General features: G+C 38.7%; 1 protein-coding gene across 2 annotated transcripts in view; it reads right to left on the bottom strand.

Moving 5' to 3' along the window:
- The window catches only part of DCDC2 (doublecortin domain containing 2), a 187,974-nt gene that overhangs the window by 22,872 nt on the left and 139,864 nt on the right, over positions 1-25,238 (bottom strand). For both annotated transcript variants that reach the window (XM_007973559.3, XM_007973558.3), the window contains one exon: positions 7,694-7,794. In XM_007973559.3, coding sequence (XP_007971750.2) covers positions 7,694-7,794 — 101 coding nt within the window. The remainder of the gene's footprint in view (positions 1-7,693; positions 7,795-25,238) is intronic.

The following is a 25,238-nucleotide window of genomic DNA, read 5'->3' on the forward strand; positions in this document are numbered from 1 at the left end:
AAGAAATATCTCTCACAGATTTGCAAGTTGTTAAATAAGTGATTAACAGAGAGATTTCTCTTTTGCTAATAAGGCTGTGATTTTCTGTTAATATCTGACATTTTGACTTTGGAATATAAATTAGTCTTGGTTTCTGCAGCTATCAGGTGTTGTATATACATGATGGTCACTCTTCTTTGTCTTAAAATATAATATTTAATTATGGCTTCAGAGAAGACTTAAAGTTTCATTTTCCCTCAGGAAAAAATACCTATAACTGGAGTTTATGAAAAATTATTAGTTATAGCTAATCCTGGATAATAAATTGGATTTTTGAAATCTGTGTGATTTTTACCACGTTAGCTTTTCATCAGGAAGGCAACACTTGCAGAAAATGCCTGTGGAATCATCAAGCAGCAATTTCACTGCTGCACTGTTAAGACAAATACAATTGAGAAGATCATCTATGGAATTTGTTGGATAGTGAAATCTGCTTTTAGAAAAAAAAAAAATCATATAGTAGTCAGAGGACAAGTGGCAGTTCTTAGTGACTTCTCCCCATTCCCAAATCTGGGATTATCATTTCCCCCTCCTCACCTAAACTCCAATCCTCCACTTAGAATCGTAAGGAAGCTTGATGAATTATATTAAAAAGCATAGCTGACTTTTATTTCTTCCATCATTTAGCAAAAATTAACACTACCTAGTCCCTTCTATAAGCACACGTATGTATATACTCACACACACACACACACACACAACTCCTAAGTACAGTGTTCTACTGGCTTAAGAAAGAAAATCAATACACACATAGCAAATATTTGACTTACATGTATACAGGCAATTCTTTTATGAAAAACAAATTCCAACCAAAACAATTTCAAGGACCCTAAAGGCAAGAATATAATGGCATTTTAAAAAATGCTTTTCTGAAGATGGCCAAATAGGAACAGCTCCAGTTTGCAGCTCCCAGTGAGATCAACACAGAAGGCCCGTGATTTCTGCATTCCCCACTGAGGTACCCGGCTGAGCTCACTGGGACTAGTTAGACAGTGGGTGCAGCCGACAGAAGGCAAGCCAAAGCAGGGTGGGGCACTGCCTCACCCAAGAATCACAGGGGTTGGGGAACTCCCTCCCCTAGACAAGGGAAGCCGTGACGGACTGTGCCATGAGGAATGGTGCATTCCAGCCCAGATGCTATGCTTTTCCCACAGTCTTTGCAACCCGCAGACCAGGAGATTCCCTTGGGTGCCTACACCACCAAGGCCCTGGGTTTCAAGCACAAAACTGGGCAGCCATTTGGGCAGACACTGAGCTAGCTGCTGTTTTTTTTTTTTTTTTTTTTCATACCCCAGTGGTGTCTGGAACGCCAGTGAGAATGAACCATTCACTTTCCTGGAAAGGGGGCTGAAGCCAGGGAGCCAAGTGGTCTAGCTCAGTGGATCCCACCCCGATGGAGCCCAGCAAGCTAAGATCTACTGGCTTGAAATTCTCACTGCCAGCAATCAGCAGTCTGAAGTCGACCTGGGACACTCAAGCTTGGTGGGGGGAAGGATGTCTGCCATTACTAAGGCTTGAGTAGGTGGTTTTCCCCCTACAGTGTAAACAAAGCCACGGGGAAGTTCAAACTGGGTGGAGCCCACTGTAGTTTCTCAACGCCACTGTAGCCAGACTGCCTCTCTAGATTCCTACTCTCTGGGTAGAGCATCACCAAAAGAGAGGCAGCAGCCCCAGTCGGGGACTTATAGATAAAACTCCCATCTCTCTGGGACAGAGCACCTGGGGGAAGGGACAGCCGTGGGCACAACTTCAGCAGACTTAAACGTTCCTGCCTGCTGGCTCTGAAGAGAGCAGTGGATCTCCCCGAACAGTGCTCAAGCTCTGTGAAGGGACAGACTGCCTCCTGAAATGGGTACCTGATCCCTGGGCCTCCTGCCTGGGAGACAACTCACAGCAGGGGTGGACAGACACCTCATACAGGAGAACTCTGGCTGGCATCTGGCGGGTGCCTCTCTGGGACAAACCTTCCCAGAGGAAGGAACAGGCAGCAATCTTTGCTGTTCTGCAGCCTCTGTTGGTGACACCCAGGTAAACAGAGTCTGGGGTGGACCTCCAGCAAACTCCAGCAGACCTGCAGCAGGGGGACCTGACTGATTGAAGGAAAACTAATAAACAGAAAGGAATAACATCAACATCAACAAAAAGGATATCCACACAAAAAAACCCATTGGAAGGTGAGCAACATCAAAGACCAAAGGTAGATAAATCCACAAAGATGAAGATAAACCAGCACAAAAAGGTTGAAAATTCCCAAAACCAGAATGCCTCTTCTCCAAAGGATCACAACTCCTCGCCAGCAAGGGAACAAAACTGGACAGAGAATGAGTTTGATGAAATGACAGAAATAGGGTTCAGAAGGTGGGTAATAACAAACTTCTCTGAGCTAAAGGAGCATGATCTAACCCAATGAAAGGAAGCTAAGAACCTTGAAAAACGGTTAAAGGAATTGCTAACTAGAATAACCACTTTAGAGAAGAACATAAATGACTTGACGGAGCTGGAAAACACAGCAAAAGAACTTTGTGAAACATACACAAGTATCAATAGCTGAACTGATGCGATTGAAGATCAACTTACTGAAATAAGGCATGAAGACAAGATTAGAGAAAAAATAATGAAAAGGAACAAACAAAATCTCCAGAAAATACAGGACTATGTGAAAAGACCAAACCTACAATTGATTGGGGTCCCTAAAAGTGACAGGGAGAATGAAACCAAGTTAGAAAACACTCTTCAGGATATCATCCACGAGAACTTCCTGAACCTAGCAAGAAAGGCCAACATTCAAATTCAGGAAATACAGAGAACACCACAAAGATACTCCTCGAGAAGAGCAACCCCAAAACACATGATCATCAGATTCACCAAGGTTAAAATGAAGGAAAAAATGTTAAGGGCAGCCAGAGAGAAAGGTCAGGTGACCCACAATGGAAAGCCCATCAAACTAGCAGTGGATCTCCCTGCAGAAACCCTACAAGCCAGAGGAGAGTGGGGGCAATATTCAACATTCTTAAAGAAAAGAATTTTCAACCCAGATTTTCATATCCAGCCAAACTAAGCTTCATAATGAAGGAGAAATAAAATCCTTTACAGACAAGTAAATGCTGAGAGATTTTGTCACCACCAGGCCTGCCTTACAAGAGCTCCTGAAGGAAGCACTAAATATGGGAAAGAAAAACCAGTACCAGCCACTGAAAAACATACCAAATTGTAAAGACCATCGACACTAAGAAGAAACTGCATCAACTAACGGGCAAAATAACCAGCTAGCATCATAATGACAGAATCAAATTCACACATAACAATATTAACCTTAAATGTAAACGGGCTAAATGCCCCAATTAAAAGACACAGATTGCCAATTGCATAAAGAGTCAAGACCCATCAGTGTGCTGTATTCAGGAGCCTCATCTCATGTGCAAAGACACACATAGGCTCAAAATAAAGGGATGGAAGAATATTTACCAAGCGAATGGAAAAAACAAAAAAAGGCAGGGGTTGCAATCCTACTTTCTGATAAAATAGACTTTAACAAAGAACAAAAAAGGCAAAGAAGGCCATTACATAATGGTAAAGGGATCAATGCAACAAGGATAGCTAACTGTCCTAAATATATATGTACCCAATACAGGAGCACCAAGATTCATACAGCAAGTTCTTAAGAGACCTACAAAAAGACTTAGATTTCCACACAATAATAGTGGGAGACTTTAACACCCCACTGTCAATATTAGACAGATCAATGAAACAGAACATTAACAAGGATATTCAGCATTTGAATTCAGCTCCGGACCAAGCTGACCTAGTAGCCATGAACAGAACTCTCCACCCCAAATCAACAGAATATACATTCTTCTCAGCACTACATCACACTTATTCTAAACTTGACCACATAATTAGAAGTAAAACACTCCTCAGCAAATGCAAAAGAATGGAAATCATAATAAACAGTCTCTCACACCACAGTACAATCAAATTAGAACTCAAAATTAAGAAACTCACTAAAAACCACACAACTACACGAAAACTGAACAACCTGCTCCTGAATGACTACTGGGTAAATAACGAAATTAAGGCAGAAATAAATAAGCTCTTTGAAACCAATGAGAACAAAGATACAATGTACCAGAATCTCTGGCACATAGCTAACGCAGTGTTTAGAGGGAAATTTATAGCACTAAATGCCCACAAGAGAAAGCGGGAAAGATCTAAAATCAACATCCTAACATCACAATTAAAAGAACTAGAGAAGCAAGAGCAAACAAATTCAAAAGCTAGCAAAAGACAAGAAATAACTAAGATCAGAGCAGAACTGAATGAGATAGAGACACAAAAAACCCTTCAAAAAATAAATGCATCCAGGAGGTGGTTTTTTGAAAAGATTAACAAAATAGACCACTAGCCAGACTAATAAATAAGAAAAGAGAGAAGAATCAAATAGATGCAACAAAAATTGATAAAGGGGAGACCACCACTGATCCAACAGAAATACAAACTACCATCAGAGAATACTATAAACACATCTCTGCCAATAAACTAGAAAATCTAGAAGAAATGGATAAATTCCTGGACACATACACCCTCCCAAGACTAAACCAGGAAGAAGTCAAATCCCTGAATAGACCAATAACAAATTCTGAAATTGAGGCAGTAATAGCCTACCAACCAAAAAAAAACCCAGAACCAGACAGATTCACAGCTGAATTCGAACAGAAGTACAAACAGGAGCTGGTACCATTCCTTCTAAAACTATTCTAAACAATAGAAAAAAAGGAACTCCTCCCTAGTTCATTTCATGAGACCAGCATCATCCTGATACCAAAACCTGGCAGAGACACAACAGAAAAAGAAAATTTCAGGCCAATATACCTGATCAACATTGATGCCAAAATCCTCAATAAAATAGTGGCAAACTGAATCCAGCAGCACATCAAAAAGCTTATCAGCCACGATCAAGTCGGCTTCATCCCTGGGATGCAAGCCTGGTTCAACATATGCAAATCAATAAACGTAATGTATCACATAAACAGAACCAATGACAAAAACCACATGATTATCTCAATAGACGCAGAAAAGGCCTTTGATAAAATTCAACACCCCTTCATGCTAAAAACTCTCAATAAATGAGGTATTGATGAAACATATCTCAAAATAATAAGAGCTATTTATGACAAACCCACAGCCAATATCATACTGAATGGCAAAAGCTGGAAGCATTCCCCTTGAAAACCTGGACAAGTCAAGGATGCCCTCTCTCATCACTCCTATTTAACATAGTATTAGAAGTTCTGGCCAGGGCAATCACGCAAGAGAAAGAAAGGGTATTCAAACAGAAATAGAAGAGAGGAAGTTAAATTGTCTCTCTTTGTGGATGACATGATTGTATATTTAGAAAACCCCATGATCTCAGCCCAAAATCTCCTTAAGCTGATAAGTAACTTCAGCAAAGTCTCAGGATACAAAATCAATGTGCAAAAATCACAAGCATTCCTATACACCAGTAATAGATAAACAGAGAGCCAAATCATGAGTGAACTCCCATTCACAATTGTTACAATGAGAATAAAATACCTAGGGATACAACTTACAAGGGATGTGAAGGACCTCTTCAAGGGGAAGGACAAACCACTACTCAAGCAAATAAGAGAGGACACAAACAGATGGAAAAAACATTCCATGCTTGTGGATAGGAAGAATCAATATCGTGAAAATGGTCATACTGCCTAAGGTAATTTATGAATCAATGCCATCCCCATCAAGCTACCATTGACTTTCTTCACAAAATTGGAAAAAACTACTTTAAAGTTCATATGGGACCAAAAAAGAGCCCACATAGCCAAGATAATTCTAAGCAAAAAGAACAATGCTGGAGGCATCATGCTACCTGACTTCAAATATACTACAAGGCTACAGTAACCAAAACAGCACGGTACTGGTACCAAAACAGATATATAGACCAATTGACCAGAACAGAGTCCTCAGAAATAATGCCACACATCTACATCCATCTGAACTTTGACAAACCTGACAAAAACAAGCAATGGGGAAAGGATTCCCTATGTAATAAATGGTGTTGGGAAAACTGGCTAGCCATATGCAGAATACTGGAAACGGACCCCTTTCTTACACCTTACACAAAAATTAACTCAAGATGGATTAAAGACTTAAACGTAAGACCTAAAACCATAAAAACCCTAGAAAAAAACCTAGGCAATACCATTCAGGACATAAGCATGGGGAAAGACTTCATATGAATAAAACACCAAAAGCAATGGCAACAAAAGCCAAAATTGACAAATGGGATCTAATTAAGCTAAAGAGCTTCTGCACAGAAAAAGAAACTATCAGCAGAGTGAACAGGAAACCTACAGATTGGGAGAAGATTTTTGCAATCCATCCATCTGACAGGGCTAATAATCCAGAATCTACAAGGAACTTTTAAAAAATTGCAAGAAAAAATCAATCCCATCAAAAAGTGGGCAAAGGATATGAATAGATACTTCTCAAAAGATGACATTTATGTGGCCAACAAACATATGAAAAAAAGCTCATCATCACTGGTCATTAGAGAAATGTAAATCAAAACTGCAATGGGATACCATCTCACGCCATTTAGAATGGCAATCATTAAAAAGTCAGGAAACAACAGATGCTGGAGAGGATGTGGAAAAATAGGAACGCTTTTACACTGTTGGTGGGAGTGTAAATTAGCTCAACCATTGTGGAAGACAGTGTGGCAATCCCTCAAGGATCTAGAACCAGAAATACCATTTGACCCAGCAATCTCATTGCTGGATATATACCCAAAGGATAATAAATCAATCTACTATAAAGACACATGCACACATATGTGTACTACAGCACTATTCACAATAGCAAAGACTTGGAACCAACCCAAATGCCCATCAATGGTAAACTGGATAAAGAAAATGTGGAACATATACACCATGGAATACTACGTAGCCATAAAAAAGGATGAGTTCATGTCTTTTGTAGGGACATGAATGAAGCTGGAAACCATCATTTTCAGCAAACTAACACAGGAACAGAAAACCAAACACTGCACATTCTCACTCATAAGTGGGAGTTGAATAATGAAAACACATGGATACAGGGAGGGGAACATCACACACTGGGACCTGTCGGGGAGTTGGGGGGACAGGGGAGGGACAGCATTAGGAGAAATATCTGACATAGATGACATGTTGATGGGTGCAGCAAACCACCATGGCATGTGTATACCTATGCAACAAACCTGCACATTCTGCACATGTATCCCAGAACTTAAAGTATAATTAAAAAAAAAAAAAAAATGCCTTTCTAAGTGGGTAAGGACTTTTTTTTCCAGATGAAAATCCCAAACCAATACTCTTTTGCATCAAACTTTATCACTCTTTATCTCATACCTAATCCCATCCCATCTTGCTCTTAAATGTTATTAAGGATATACCACTTTCTGTATTTAAAAAGACTTGGTCTAAATGAGGAGAAAGAATGGGAGGGGTTTTTTTATGTTTTTAAGATTGATCAGCCACATAGCACCTTGGAGGGTCTAATTCATACAGGTATAGAAACAGTATGTAGGAGATAACACAAAACTTGAAAAAAACCAGTATAATTGGCTTATACATATTTTTTAAGACACGGAGATTACCTGATCGACTGGAACCTCAACCTGAGTATCTTCATCTTCTTGGACTTCTGCTGCCCCCCATGTTTCAGACCTCTCTGCTCCAGCTTTGAAAATGCCTTCATCTATTGAGACAAACACACAGTGAAAAATCAAAATCCAATTGTGACATCGTGTGGCTGAATGATGAAATGACAATCAAATACTTATTTTTAATAGATACTTGGGTTCCCTTTTTAGTTGATAGTATTTTTGTGCCCCCCACCCCACCCACCACCACCACCATGCCACCCCCAGTTGTTCCACATTTTCATTGAGAAAACATTCAGTGGTCAAAACAAGGCTGACCCAGCAGGGTAAAGCTCTGTCGAAGCTCCTGTTCACCCTTTGGCTACTGATTTACTAACATAGCCCTTTGTATAGGCATTGAGATGAGAAGAAATTCACAACTATCATCGCAGTTCTCCCCTCCTATCCACAAAACAGTGAAAATGCTTGGTGCTTTAAAAGACTACTTTTAGAAATTTACCTTTCCCAAGAGAATGCTATGCACTCAATATAATGCATTGGAATAATTCTTTCTATTCAGAGTATTGTAAAAAATGTTTTTACTGCAGCCGAGTCATAGAGTTGACTTTCCAGATTTCACCAAAAAATCAATATCATTTATTTTGCAGATTTCCACAAGATTTTCACAACCTCTGACTTTAAATCCTTAACTATAAAATGTAAACTCAATCTCTGACTTTAGGTTAAGCTCCTTCAACTTGCTTTCCTCTGGAAAGCCATAATAGCTGTTTTCCATATTTGAAGTAGTTTTAATGTCTCCCCTCAGCCTTCTCTTCTTCAGGCCAAGTAATCAAAGAATCACAGAACCATTTGTCATTCTGTCTATCTACTTGCCTCAAGACAGGTTTAGTGCTTTGGCCATTCTCACAGAGGTTTTCTCTGTCCAATTTTTAAGGCTCTCCAGGGATGGAGATTTTACCTCCTTCCCTGGTAATCTATTACAATATTTGATGACCCCTACAGTCTAGAAAATATATTTTTATCTTTTGTCTTAAAATCCCCTCTATTTCTCTAATGGAAACCTGTTTCCCAGAGCATAATTATTTAACCTATTTTTATATAATAATCTTTCGTATTGCTAAAGCTATGAAGTCACTCTTAATTAAATGTAAAGTATATTTTTACACTTGTTGAGGACCAATTATATGCAAGGCATGATGTGAACCCAGGAGACAGCCTAAAATATGAATGAGATGTGGACTGTTCTCTCGAGTTGTTTCCAATGAGGAGACAGAGATAAACATACCTCCAATAAGGTGAATGATGAGGAAGGGTGATAAGCAGAGTATTATGGAAGCTGAAAATATACAGCCCAGTGAGGAAAGAATGAAGGAGAGGAAGGAATAAAGGAAAGGAAGGAAGGAAGGAAAGAGGAAAGGAGGAAAAGAGTGAAGAAAAATAGGTATGTTTGACATTCATTTCTACCTTCTGAAATTACCTTGAAAAACAACCATCATAGTCACATGCTAAACTCAGTAGACTACAGTTATGACCTATGCACATGACTTTTTGGATGACATTTTGTGTCCAAATGTTGCACTTGCTTACCAAGAGACTACAAAGAGAGGCCTATAGATGCCAAAGGAATATAGTCTTAATACTCACATTCAATGAAATGTTTAACTGTATCCAAGCAGAGCTATGAATGGTTTGCAGATGTGTTTTAGAATAAGCATTTTACCAGAAAAGGAGAATACAATCGATAATAACAAATAAAATAAAATTGAAAGGGCACTGGAATGGAAAATGACAACCATAAGGATATAAACAGCAAAGAGACAAATCAGCAAAGCTCAACGCTGTGCACAGTGACACAAAGAGAGAACACAAATACTTTTTTTAAATGGTTGCCTCAGGTGTGGGGGGGAGGATGTGTTTATCAGTGAACCAAAATGTTTAAGCCACTGCCATTTACAGCACAGAGCAAGAAATGAAGATCAGAAAGGAATTTATAAGAATAAACAGTGATCAAAAAAAGGCAGAACAGCTAGAAAGGCCTTTGTGATAGGCCTACTAGAATTATCATTTTTACCAGAAATGTTATATAAAATTAAAGGCAGAATATTAATTTTTAGAGAAAAAATATTTTAAATAGTATTTTTTATGATAAATTGTTTATATGCATTTTAGAAAACTTGGAAGATGAAAAAATAAATATGTTTCATCTCATGACCCAGAGACAGCCATCACTAATATTTTGACAATTCTTTCCTTCCCTCCCTCAATCTCTCTCTCTCTCATCTCTCTCTGTCTCTCTCTCACACACACACACACACTCTCATAAAACTGGGATTTTATTGTACATATAATTTTAAAAATCATTTCTTACTTTAAAACCATATCATGAGCATTTCTTATGCCACTAAATGTTACTTGAAAACATAATAAATAGCTGCATGTTGTGGTACCATGCTTTAATTAATGGACAATCATGAATAATGCAAAATAGGAATTTTTAATGAATAGATACTAGGCATCTGATTGATGGGTAAATATGCACTAACATCTACTGCACATAGTCACTCTGGAAAATATGAAAGGGCTGTTGTTGAGGGTTTAGTATCTCATGGAGAGAGACCATCACAGAGACATGAGCTATTCACTCTTCCATATTCATACCCTGTAGCTCCTTTCCTATCTTAGGAGTTTGTTTTCCAAGATTAAGCATGGTACACTGCACACAATAAGTCCTCAGTTAATAGTTATTAAATATAAGACAAAAGACAAGTCCTGATTTCATGTCTTTCTCACACGTTGATTCCCCTCGGGCTCTATGCGCCCCCTACAGCCCATGTGTCCTCACCCACCCTGCTCAGTATTAAATTCTCCTTCAAAATTATCTCCTGGGCATACTGGCATCCTGATTTTGATACAATTAATTCAAATGAATCCTCAACCTCTTCTTTGAATGCTTCTTCTACTTCATTTTAAAGGAAATACGACCAACCCTGTATGTCACCATCTGAGTAACTTCAGCACCATGTGATGAGCCACTCTGCAGCCTTGAATACCCCAACTCTTCAACTCCATTGACATCCCCTCAATTTCACCTTGATTTACATCATTTTCATCAAATGGAGTGATTTTATTCACAGCCCATGTGCAGTTGGGATCAAAGAACTTGTAGGTCACAGACCCGTGATGCTTTTTCATGTCTCACCCTATGCCCTCCATGTCTAGTTTGCCACTTCTATCCTGTCCCTGGGTGGCGGCCCATGGGGAGCCTTATGGCTCAAATCTTACTCAACTGTCAGTGTCTTCATGAAAATCTCCTCTGATCTTATCCTGTAACCCCACAACCAAACAGAACCAACAGCACTACTATTTTTTTGTTTGTTTGTTTGTTTTGTTTTGTTTTGTTTTTGTTTGAGACAGAGTCTGGCTTTGTCGACCAGACTGGAGTGGAGCGGCGCGATCTCAGCTCACCGCAAGCTCTGCCTCCCAGGTTCACGCCATTCTACTGCCTCAGCCTCCCGAGTAGCTGGGATTACAGGCATGCGCCACCACACCTGGCTAACTTTGTATTTTCAGTAGAGACAAGAGTTTCTCTGTGTTGGTTAGGCTGGTCTCGAACTCTGACCTCAGGTGATACACCCGTCTAACCTCCCAAAGTGCTGGGATTACAGGCATGAGCCACCACACCCAACCTCCCTGCACTACTTTTTTCTCCCACATACTGCATTTATTCATGATCACACTTAATTTAATCAATTTATTTTACCAATTCTGCCCCCTTCCCTGCTAGACCACAAGCTCCTTTAGGCATAGACCACAATTGTCGTCCTGTGCCTAGCACAATGTCAGCTTCATAACAGGTTTTGACATGTTCTTTAAACTGAAATAACAATACAAAGCATTATATAAACACCAAATGTTTGGCATTGTCTACAAGTATTATTTGTAATAGAATCTGTATGCATGTACACTTCATTTAGGGCCAAGATCCGTGGGCCAATGTGAATACTCAAAAGTAAATTAGGCCTTAAATCAGAAAATTAAAATCATTTGACACCAAAGAATTGCCAACAAGGCCAAACTGCAATGGAAAAGAATCCAAATATATAATAAGAATATGTTTCCCCTCTGTCAATGCCATCGTAAAAAGCAACTGAAGACACATTTCATGGACAAAGTCAAAGATAAAACATTGAAAATTTAAAACACCTGCTTGCAAGGATAGATTCCATGAGAAATTTGCAAAAGCATTACCTTTGTTATCAAGGGCAACATTATTTGAGCATTTTAAAACCTTACCATATTCCCTTTATTACTACTAATTTAAACTTGCACAGTAAATTTGTGGATTTAGACCATGACAGCGTTATTATGTGCCATGGTTGTCTAGTTATTGCTACGGCAACATCAGCTATTCTAACCACGACTCATGAAGGGTAAGTGGCACCTACGGCTGAGCTGTTTTGTCCCCAGTGAGACACAGAAGCAGTTTTAGTGTCACTTAGGATTTTCATAAAAACAGGAAGTTAGTGTTACTTCATACTAATGTCAACAGGTTAAGGGATCCTTTTTGCCACACACTGCCCACCTGTGAACTTTTTGGTGTGCCAATAATAGTTTTGCACACATTCAAGAGTTCTTCTGAGTCCCCTTTTACTGAGCATTAGTATAATTTTCAACTGCTTATGAAACGTCTTGAGTTTTAGCAATTTTGCTTCCTCTAAAGCTAATTGTACACAGCAAGTATAAGAACAGAATGCCTGCGTATCATATAAAAGTAAGTTTAGGTAGAAAAACTGGGCTCCTGGGGAAAGTAATAATGGCATGGCACATCATCTTGGAATGCTGTCTGGAGTGGTGGTCTTGTCCTCACCCCCCCCCCACTTTCCCCCAGCTCTTTCTAATCCATCTTCTATAACAGCACCCCAAAGAGATTATTCTTGTCAAAATTATCAATGGCCGTCATTATGACAATACTTATTATCTCATTTACTTGATCTTTCAGCAGCTTTTAATGTAGCCGATCTCAGGGTGTGTATGTGGGTGGGTGTGTGTGTGTGTGTGTGTGTGTGTGTGTGTGTGTCTTCATTCACTCTCCAGGTTTTACCAGAAGCTTCTCCTCAGTCTCCTTGGCCAATTCATCCTCCTCTGTTCAACTTCTAAGTATTGGCCCACCTCAGAGCTGCATCATGGATCAGCTTCTCTATCTATCTACACACTTTCTAGATTAATCTCATTTGAATACCATCAATGTGCTAATGACTCTCTAATAAGTATCTTCCACCTCAACCTCTTTATAGATCCCCAAAACATACATATCTATCTAACTGCCTAACCTGACACTTCACCTTGGATGTCCAATAGGCACCTTGACCTTAACATGGTCAAAACAGAACTCTGGTTCCCCACCCTAAACTGCTCATCCCCCAGATTCCCCAACCCAGGAAATGGCACCACTTCTCAATCCCCAAATCTCGGAATTATCTTTATTTCCTTCCTTACCTCAGTTTCTATATCCATTCCATTGTCAAGTCTTCTCAATTCAATCTCCTTTTAAAATGTATCTCAAATAAATTCATTTATTTCTATCTCCACTCCCAACTTGGTCTCATCATCATCATCTGTTGGATAGGCTATTACAACAGCTTACAAACTAGTGTCCCTTTTCTTCCACTCTTGCTATCTCATAATCATCCTCCATACAATAGCCAAGTGCTCTTAATAGATTATTTTAAAAGTGTTTAATTAATTCCACAGCTTAGAAACTCTCCAACATTGTTCCATCACATATGGAATCCAAGTTCCTTACCATGGCTTACAGAGATGTGATCTGGCACTTAACTCCTCCTCAAACTGCATTTTGTATCTTTTTCCTTGCACATTAAACTTAAGTTCCACTGACCTTCATTCTGTTCCTCACTAGAAAACTCTTTCCTACCTCATGACTTTGTTCTTCACAGAGTCTCTGCCTAAAAAGTTCTTTCTCCATTTTCATACTGTCAGTCAGATCTCAGGAAACCCTCCTTGTTACAATTCCAGTAGCCACTCATTCATTCATAGTGCCCTGGTTTAATTCCCTGCCTTGCACTTACTGTGTTTGTCAGTTTCCACCCAAGTGCAAGCTCCAAGACATCAGGCAGTTTGTCCATTTTTCACTGTTCCATCCCCAGCACTTAGTAGTGCTCGGCACATAGAAGACACTCAGAAGGTATTTGCTGAAAGAAGGAAGAGTGTGCACTGAAACATATTTGCTGTATTGAAGTAGAATGTAAGGAGCCAACAACTTAGCCACTAGCCCAGTGCATTAATTCTTCATGTTCTTCAAGGGTTTTGCCCCAATCTGGCCACACTTGGCCGTATAGAATTTGGATGGAGAGTAGAGAGGGGAACAAAGGGAACTGAAGAGAAAGAAGACAGACTGAGGTACAACCTACACAGGGATCAACAAATTATGTTACTAGTGGTAGGTAGAATAATATCCACCCCAACCCCGCAAAGATGTCCACATTCTGCTCCTAAAAAACTGTGAGCATGTTACATGACATGGCAAAGAGGAATTACGGTTGCAGATAGAATTAAGGTTGCTAAGCAGCTGACCTTGAGATGGGAAGAGAATCCTGGGTTATTCATGTGAACTCAGTATAATCGCAAGGGTCCTTGGGAGTGAAAAAGAGGAAGGAGGCCCAGAGTGGGACTGATAAAATGCAAACAAGACTTGAGCTGCCATTGCTGGCTTTGAAGATGGAAAGGCCACAAGCCAAGGAATGCAGGCAGCCCATAGAAACTGGAAAAACCATGGATATGAATTCTTGCCTAGAGCCTCCAGAAGGAACACAGCCCTGACGACAGCTTGATTTTAACCCAGTAAGGCCCATTTTGGAATTCTAACCTGCAGAACTATAAGATAATAAATCGGTGTTGTTTTAAGGAACCATGTTTGTGGTGATTTGTCACAACAGCCATAGGAAAATGATACAACATGTGTCCAGAAATTATGTGCTAGAGCAGGGGTCCCTAACTCCCAGGGGCACGGACTGGAAGTGCTCTGTGGCCTGTTAGGAACTGGGCTGTACAGCAGGAGGTGAGCGGCAGGTGAGCAAGAACTGCCACCTGAGCTCCACCCTCCCATCAGAGGAGCAGCAGCATTAGATTCTCATAGGAGCACGAACCCTATTGTGAACTGCACATGCGAGGGATCTAGGTTACACACTCCTTATGAGAGTCTAACTAATGCCTCATGATCTAAGGTAGAGCAGTTTCATCCTGGAACCATCCCCCCACACCCCTGAATAAACTGTCTTCCATGAAACTGGTCCCTGGTGCCAGAAATGTTGGGAACCACTGTTCTGGAGAGAGTATCTGCAGTGGTCACCACAGATCCGCTTTCTGAGGCCTGTAGATACCTGCTGGGTAAAAATAGGCCTTCAGATACCCTCTGCTCCTCCTGCTAAAAAGACAGTGGTCAGAAAACCCTCCTTTGAGCCTGCTGCCTTTTGTTTTCTTTCCCTAAGTGTTAATACTTCTCTTACTCATTCTCCTGCAAGGTGCAAAACACTACCACCAATCCCAGACACCCACGCATCTTCCAGAGGAAAGGAATTCTATTTTTTTAAGTCTTACCCTTCCCTAAAAACCTTTGTAGCAAAAGCCATTTGCTAACAAACTAAAAAGCAAGGATAAATTTGATACATAATACTGCTCTCATTCAATTACTAAGTGAAGGATCAAATTCAATGCTTGAATGCACACTACACCTAAATTCAGCTCTCATCTTTTTTCTTTGAACGTGAACAGACATTTTAGTGTATATTACACAGTAAAGCCATAACAAACACTCTAGTAAAAATAAAAATGCTCCTCAATTATTTTTCACTTATCCCTTATGAATTTTATTGCTTTCAAAATGAAAGCAGAGCTGCTGAGGTAGGGAAGTCATGTCATCACTGTATTGTTCATAATAAATAGGAATCTGCTTCCCATCCTGAAACAGGAAATAAATGCTTGTGTGGTTTTTTTAGCTTTTCTGCAACTAGGACAGCTGAAATGAAAGCATTTCCTTGTTTCAATTTATCAGTACTTCAGTTTAACAATATTACAATTTTTTAATATTCTCAAATTTTAAAAGTTACCAAATAATTAATGATACTTTCAAGTAGTTAAAGATAATCAGAATTTATGCCTACCATTCTTGCTTTCTCACCAAAATTACTAAAAATTATTCTTAAATGGTATTGTAATCCGTATTTGAATATGTTTAGTGTTTGAAACTGATTGAGATTTATGAGGATGAATAAGAAGAAATCATAATGATATATATAATCATTAAATATAAAGATAATATAAAAATCTTAGGTATCTGTTAACTAGAAGCTCTTTCACTATGATTTATCACTAAGACTACCTATAATAATAACAATGTGGAATGAATTTTAAAATGAAGTGTTAATTTTTTAAAGTAGCTCATTAAAACCAGCATGGCACTGGCAAAAAAAAAAAAAATGTGGGGAAGAAGGAGTTTATGACATTGAATATATAAAATAATATCCTAAGAATAAAAAAAGTCAATCTATTTATAAGGCAATACTCTTTATGTGTCACCTCAGTCACCAGAGGCAGAATTAAAATTAAAACTGGCAAGAAGGTGATATAAAAATAATTTTCATTAGCTTAGTGTTAATGTGCACTACACTCACATGTGAAATATATTGAATTTTTATACAACTTTTTACAGATACAGATTGTTGTCATCACAGCATCTTGTTGAAAATTAAAGAAAACATTTCCAGAAGGGCGACCCAGTAGGATAGGGTCTATATGAAGCTTAGCAAGTAATGAGGTAGAGAGGAAGAGCAGGTTCACATGTGATAACACTTCCTTATGAAAGGGTGTTAGCCAACTCTCCTGGGATCACTGTCACAACTTACATAATATCCCCCTTTTCATCCCTCTTTGCACCACCTTTCTGAATTAAATATAAAAAAATCATAAGGAAGATTGAAAAACTAATCAAATGAGAGCTGATGTTCTGAGTGACTCTAATTGAGCACAGTAATACAACCCAAATGTCCAAATGTTTTTTAATCACTAATCTTCTCCACATGTCTTATTATGTCCCATCAGCTCAAATGGAAACGCTTTACAGAAACAAGAATAGCGCAAGTCATATTTTTCTTTGGCAATTTTTAATATTACATAAAAATAATTTTATCCACACATTTATGTGGGCTAAATTTTCTTAACTGCAGTTTGAAATATCTGGCTTCTTTCTATTCTCCAACTCCCATTTCAGGGTATTAAATCTCATCTGTTATGCAATTGATGTATACATTTGACTATTAACTATTTGCATAGAATTGATTTTCATCACCAGTTATTTAACCTTAATTTTAAATAGGTGTAGCAAAATATTCTAAGTGTAGACAGAAAGCAAAACTAGGATTATTATCATTGATTTCCCAGATCACAGGTAATTTTGTTCTTATTCCTACACTTCTATTTTATTATTTTTAGATACAGATATTTCAGATTTTCATGAAAATCAGAACTATTCAGAGGACAAATAAAGCACATATTTATAATATGTATAAATCACGCTTATTTCCTAACCTATATAAATTTTGATATGATTTCTAAAGTCTATATCCAATAAGTGGGACTGAAAATAATTAAGTACCTCTGAGTAGGTTTACCTAAACCAACAAGTATATATAGCTTTAATTCTTCATTTCTAATTTTGCATCCTTATAAAAATTACACTCCAAATTAGTTTTAGTTCATCAGAATAATTGAATTGTTCCTTTTTCCACCCCAGTGACTTGGAGTTACTTATTTGGCCTAAAATTCACAATTTCTGTTCTTAATTCTGGTTGGTCCAACTTCCTGCAAATGACCTTGTATCAGAAGAGTTAGCCATACTTCTATACTCTAGATTTATCATCATAACAAATGAAGTATCTGCCTGTAATGAAAACACATAGTACTGTTTTAAATTCCTTTAAAATTCTGTGTTCACTACTTCCTTATTATGCAACATTTACTGAGCTTCCTCATGCTCAGACATGTGCTGGACACCAGCCACAGAAAGATGAACAAGGCACTGACCTCAGGATACGCATTATCTACCGGGGGAAGTTACATGGAAAAATCAATGCACACGATGAAAAGCATAGCATGCAAGCTTACATAAGCTGTTAAGATAGTGCATAAAGTAAGAAAGAAAAAAGTGGGGAGAGGAGAACAGTCAATGAAGGCTGAGAGAGACAGAAGCTACAGATCAAAAAACAAGACAAGTTAGTCATTAAGGAGCAGAGGAAGAGATTCTGGACAGAAAAATCAGCATATGCAAAGGCTTGGAGGCATTGCAGGTTGTATTCCAAGAACTGCAGGCAGATCCGTGTGGCTGCAGCAAGGCTGTAGGGCTAAGGAGTGGCAGGGTATAAGGCTGTCTGATGTGACCAAGAATTTGAACTTGATCGTGAAGATAATGAAGAGCAACTAAGGGACTTTAAACATGGAGTGGGGTGAACAGGGCTGAGGGAGCGTCCTGGAAATAGAGTTGCATGGACAGAAGCAGGTGAGGATTCATGACAGGCTATGTGGAGGGGGAGATCATGGAAAGTATTATCACCCACAGCCACCTAGGATTGATATTGCTGAGGTGGAGATATCATAGCAGAGTGAGACCAGACAAGACTGTAGAAAAAAACACCTGAAACGTAGGTCACATTGAAGCTACCAAAGGCAACACATATTAAAATTGGAGATCAGTGAGGCTGGTAGCCAGGAGATTTCAAAGCAATGAAATGGGAAACAAAGCACGCCATGATGGGTCAGGACGTTCTGAAGCACAGGAGTCTGCATCAGCACCAGTCCTGGCTGAGGGGGCAGCACTGTTTGGAGGGATCTCAGCACTGCTCTGCACACCACAGGTCCTGGACGAAGGCAATGCCGGAAGGATTAACAGAATGCAACAAGAGACATTGAATACTCGTACTGACAGGACTCCATGACTGCCAGGACTTGGGAGTTGACGGAAATAGAAGAGCTGAAGAAGGACTCTCAGGGTTATGGCTTGGTTGTCTACATGGTTAACAGTGCTATTCATCAAGACTGACCAGACAAGAGAAGGAAGGGTTGGGGGTGGTTAGAAAGGAGGTGATGGGGTCTGATTTTGATATATTGGTTTCAGCCCTCTGTTAAGCATACTGATAGAAATGTCCAGCAAGTGGGGCTAGAAATATAAGTCTGTTAATTAGAACAAAGTTCCAAGATAAAGATCTAGACTTGGGAATGGTCAGAACACCATCGATAAAGTCATGGGTTTCAGAACTTGGGATGAAAATAGAAAATAGTTAGGGACAGAGTTATAGGAAACAACATATAAGGGATGGGCAGAAGAGAAACAAAGATCGAAAAAGAAATAGTAAAAGGTAACATGGGGGGAAAAAAAGAGTAAGCTGTCAAGGAAGATGTGGGAAAGTGGAAGTCAACGCCAAAGGAATAATCAGTATTAAAGTGTCCTGCCATTTGGGATCCCCTTGATCTGGTCATCTAAGTAATAGTAATTATAGTAGAGTATGAAAGTCAGATTACATTGGGGTGTGGTATAAAAAAGAGGTGAAGTAGTGAAGACAAGCAGTACAGACAACTCTTTCAAGATGATTGGCTGTGAAGTAAAGAGAGACCATAGTCCTGTCAACCTAACTCAGAGGCCTGAGGCCATCAAGACAGTCAGGGATGAAAGGGAATTAAATCCCATCTCTTCTGACTCCTGCCTTTATCACAGATGTCAGCACCATAAAGCTTTTGCTAAACCTCTGTCTCTAATGCACAAGCATGTCTCATGAAATGCAAACATTTGTGCAGAAACTTAAACAATTCCCATTCACTCATGGCCAAGTTAAACTGATAGAGATCATCTTCATTTGACAATATTAATGTAACTAGAATTGTACTTCATGAATACACCAATCACTCTTGCTATGCAGATATTTATTAGAGTTGGAACCTTAGCTAAAATACCAAAACGAATTACAACATAGGAATCCATTGCAGGAGGTCAGGGGCTGGGAGGAAAGAGAAGAAAGTGAGAAACCTGCAGAGCAGCACACATCCAGGCAACAAGATACCTTCTACTTACACACCTGAATGAAAACATTCCATTGACGATGATCATTAGCAATCATTTCAGACAGAAACATAAAAAACTCCTGAGCTTCAGAAGGCTTCCTAAAAATTCATACAAAGAAGCTTAAATAGCAAAAGAGAAATCAAGATTGTAAATTTTCTAAAATCTTCAGTTAATAAACCTAAGATAGAAGACTGAAATCATTCTCTAAATATTTATTTCCAAATTATATACAAATATATAAAGGATTCGATACCTAGCTCAAATATGAAAATCAAAATGGACTAGATATGTGTTTTCAAGTTATTAATCCCAGTTATTGCTGAGAAACATTTTTGATAATCCAAGGCTCCAACATTCAACTACTAGAAATAATATGTTTTACTATAAGTATAAAGCAAGTATCAACCACTTTCAAAGCCAATCTAATTCTCAGACAAGTGCTAGTGATTCTGTAAACTGTGGTTCTCACTCAAGGTAAAGTGGTTTACGGTGTAAATGTGCAAATCAGTGCAAATCAGTCATCCTGAATAAAGGGATTGGATTATTTTTCACTTAATCTAATTGGCACAGGTAATATGCCTGAATTGCTCATTAAATCTGAGTGAGGGTGTTTTCAATTTAACTGTTTTAGCATTTTACAGATGAGTATGCTTCGACTTGCTTTAAACAGTCAAAGTGAGATCTCTTGAATCTTAGCATTTAAGGTGTTTATATCTGCTCCATAGTAATGTTTGAAGGGGATGATAAATTTTTATCAGAGTCGATACCTTGCTCAAGATATAATAACTTTAATTGGTGGTTAATCTTCCATCTTAACATAAAATAGAAGTTATAATGTACTCAGTTTAGCATATCTGTTTTGACTATGCATAAAGTCTGCAATTCAAGGAACTGCTGCCAATAAAAGGCAGATAAAAACAAATTTTCCATAAGATACATTTTCCTGCAATATCTATCATGTTCCAAATTGTATTTAAATAGCCTAAGATAAGCCCATTTAAGCAATTCTATTGGACTCCATTTTAAGATGATGACCTAACACAAATATGCCCATATATCAGCAACTGACACAAACCCAACTTTTATACTCAGATATAAAATGACTATGTTAATTTAGTGCCCAATTCGAGAGAATCAAACATGAAATATCAAATCAATGGGAAAAGAGATCTCAGTAGCTTCAATTAACGACAGGAAATATTCAAATGAGCCATAAAATCATACTATTTATTATAACATTATCAAGGAAGAAGATTCAAAATAGATCAAAACAAACCAGCCGGCATTTTTTTCACTTGGATTAAGGTTGCTCCAACAACAGATATTGATTGAGCATCCACCAGATTCTGTGTTCTTTTCATTTCGTGTCATGACTTGTAGATTTGCTCTCAATCTATAACAACAATGTATGTACGCTGTACTTTACAGAAGATAAAATACATACCATTTTATCCATTTTCTTTTATTTTTTTTTCCTGGTACAGGGTCTTACTCTGTCGCCAGGGCTTGAGCGCAGCAGCACAGTTATAGCTCACTGCAGTCTTGACCTCCTGCCTCCATCCTCCCATCTCAGCCTCCTGAATAGCTGGGACTACAGGCATGCCTCATCACACCTGACTAATTTCTTTTGCTTTTTGTAGAGACAACGTCTCCCTACGTTGCCCAGGCTGGTCTTGAACTCCTGGGCTCAAGTAATCTGCGTACCTCAACCTCCCAAAGTGCTGGGATTATAGGGCTGAGCCACTGCATCCAGCCTATTTTAAAAATAAATAAAAATATAACCTTTGGGAAAAAAAGAAAAGATAGAAAACATTCCTCTCAAGCATTTTAACCTATGATTGGGGTTCATCAAATAATTTCATTTGAAAAGGAATAATTCTGGCTTCTTAAGTTCAACAGATGATATCTTCCAGATATTCTTGCTTCTTTCTTTCTTTTTTTTTTTTCATGCATTAGATACTTTATATTGACAATACACAAAATACTTTCTGGCAAAATAGATGAGGACATGGTTAAAAGAGCATATTTTTGTTCATAATATAAATGTAAATATTATCAAAGGCACAAATTTTAGTATTGGACAGTTGACTATGGTTACATTTAAAATATTACTCAAGTAGGGAGGCTGAGGCAGGAGAATCGCCTGAACCCGGGAGGCGGAGATCGCAGTGAGCCGAGATCGCACCACTGCACTCCAGCCTGGGCGATAGAGCGAGACTATATCTCGAGAAAAAAAAAATCACTCAAGTAAATTTTGTCTTCATAGTGAATTCTTAACTGATAATTATGAAATACTAATTATCTACTTGTTTTAATCTGGGAGGAGGAACAGCAATAAAAGTAGTCTTTCAATGAATTTCTTATTGAACTATAATTTTTAACATATTTCCATTGCATTAAGTGCAGTTGAATTAACTTTCATTTGGTTATTATATTTTATATACTTCCAGACACAAGAAAACACAGATGTTGGTAAACTTAAGGAAATACCTGTTTTAGGTTAAGTGGGAATGCTGATATAGTCAAGAAACATTTTTTTCTTCAACATTTACCTACAGCAAGATATAAATTAATAATAATGATGATTAATACTTACAGGATGTTTATTGTATAATAAACACCGCTCTAAGCATATCACATGTATTTAATAATTTAGTTGCCATAATAACTTTATGAAGTAATTACTAGAACCTGCATTTTACACATGAGAAACGGAGATATTCTCAAGTTCACAGGCAGCAAGTGGTGGAAGTAGGACTCCAATGTAGCTGCCTGACACAGGAGCCCATGCATTTCATTAATTTACCAGTGTTTTCTAAACTGCCAACTATGACCCATTAGTAGATGGTAACATCAATTTAATGGGGTGCAACTAGTGGGGTTATTTTTAATAAAATAGAAGACAACAGAAAATCAAATGCAGTACCCGGGTTGGCTGTGTGGGTATACGACCTATGCAGTCACACAAGGGCCCTGCTCTGAAGGGTCCTACCCACTGATTTAATGCTCTATTATCACCAACCACCTTGAAATACTTAATCATTTTATCCTTGAACTTGTGCTTTGTAAGTGAAGTTCAATGAAAAACTGGAGCAGGCTCATGAGAAGACAGGGGCGCAATATGTATGTTCGTGGTTACCAAGCAAGCGTGTTAGGTCAGCATCTGAACAAAGGGTGAAGGAGTAAGAGGGTGCTGACAGCCCCTAGAGGCCACACTTTCTTTCAAAACCAGAACTTGCTTCCAAGGAGGAAAGGAAGCAATGGCATTCTAAGAAATAAAAATGACCAAGGATAATTCTGTCCTCTTCTTTCTTTCTTACTTATATCGGCCAACCACTTACACTGAAAATGACAAAATAGAAGGAAAGTGAAATATAAGGCAAACCATCGCTCCTTTTCTTCAGTCCTTACTCAACAGTAAGCCTAAGGTAAAGAGGGTTGGTAGAATGTATACATATCAAGAAGTAAAATAAAAACAGTTGAGTTAGCTTTGTACAGTATTTCCATTCTTCTAATAAGAACAAAATGCATATGCAGGTACAAAGTAAGAAATACCAATTGTGTAATTTCATTGATTTCATGCTCTTATGTTTTGCACTTAAAATTGGCATTGCACAATAAAAATAGTAAAATTAGTATTAATGGAAATTTTAAATATTTATTTACTCAGAATGACAGTAAGTAGCAAATAAACTAACAACAACAACAACAAAACAAAACCATGACAGGTCAAAAAGGGGAGAAGAAATGGAAAAAGCTATATTTAACTACGCTTAGCAGCATTCTTTCCTACTTTTTGAACATGAGGTCCTATGTCTTCATTTTGCTCTGCACCCCACAAATTATGCAGTCAGCCCTGGAAGGGTAACTATCATTTCACAAAATTTTTATTTCATGAAACAAATACAGTATATGTGGGTATCCCAGATCAGGATATAAATTTTTATCATATTATGAGTCACAGTCAGAAAGCTGAAAAACCACTTCACGACTACATTAGTCTGTTTTCACACTGCTATAAAGAACTACCTGAGACTAGGTAATTTATAAAGAAGAAAAGAGGTTTAATTTACTCAGAGGTCCACATGGCTGGGGAGGCCTCAGAAAACTTACAATCATGGCAGAAAGCAAAGGGGAAGCAAGTCACATCTTACACAGTGGCAGGAGCGAGAGAGAGAGTGAGCGCGTGAGAGCGCACGCAGGGGAAACTGTCACTTTTAAATGATCAGATCTCATTAGAACTCCCTCACTGTCACGAGAACAGCATGCAGAAACTGCCCCCATGATCCAGTCACCTCGTGGGGATGACAATTTGAGAGGAGATTTGGGTGGGGACACAGAGCCAAGCCATATCAGCAACACTGGAAAAAACAAAAGGGGTACAGACCTTCTCTCTTCATCATCCTAAAGGATAATTCACTTAAGAGGGCACCTTGGTTACCTGAATTTTAGCTCCTTGTTATGTTCTATGTCATATCTAAATTCCTCTGCCCAACTTCTAAGACCATCAGAATTTGGCCTCACTTCAGCCTTAACAACACATCCCACAGCTCTGCAGCTAGACCCCTCAACCCCAAAGGGACTCGTGATGTCTGCTCACTTGCCCATCCTCCTCTTCTCTAACCCCAGAGCTCCTTCTCACCTCTGCACCTCCACTCACACAGTCTCCTCACGGCCACATTTTTCCCTCAAGACACAACGTGATGGCCGCCTCCCCAGAAGTCTTTCACATCGCTGAAGTTTTTACACTTACTCTCTGTACCCTAACAGTACCACATGACAATTTAGATGTTGCTACAGAGAGGAGATGACACTGTTTCATATCCGCTTCCCCCAAAGCTCATCACACAACATGGTCAGGTTACATACAGTGCTCCGTATGGAGTTAGGACAGGGAAAGCAACCAAGTTTTGTGTTTGTTTTTGTTTTCAGAATGTCTACTATGTGCTAAGTCCTTGCCTCACAATTACCCTGTGAAGTAGGTATTTTTAGCCTACTTTATGGATAAGGAACTTGAAGTTTAAATAACATGCCTAAGGTGGCATAGGCAGGAAGTGGCTGAGCCAGGACCAAGGCCCAAGCTTCTCCCTCCATGATGCCTTTTATTACACCCATCATTATCTACAGAACCTCGGAGGAAGCATCACCACTACTAAGGCACTCAACTGCTAAGTACACCAATTAGACCAAATCTGAACAAATGTTTAAAGAGTCATAGGGGAAAGCTATGTTACTTTGAATTTTTAGGCTGCTTCTGAAGTCATGGATGAGAAGAAGCAAATTCAAAAGTTAAAAATGGAAATAGTAGATCTGGGTAGGGAGTGGGGGTGGGCAAATGAGGGTGAGTAACCTCGAGCTCATCTGGGGAAAAGGTGAGAGAAAAAGACTAGAGAATATTCTTTAAAATAAATCATA

The sequence above is a fragment of the Chlorocebus sabaeus genome, chromosome 17 (genome assembly GCF_047675955.1).
Source record: "Chlorocebus sabaeus isolate Y175 chromosome 17, mChlSab1.0.hap1, whole genome shotgun sequence".
Taxonomy (NCBI): Eukaryota; Metazoa; Chordata; class Mammalia; order Primates; family Cercopithecidae; genus Chlorocebus; species Chlorocebus sabaeus.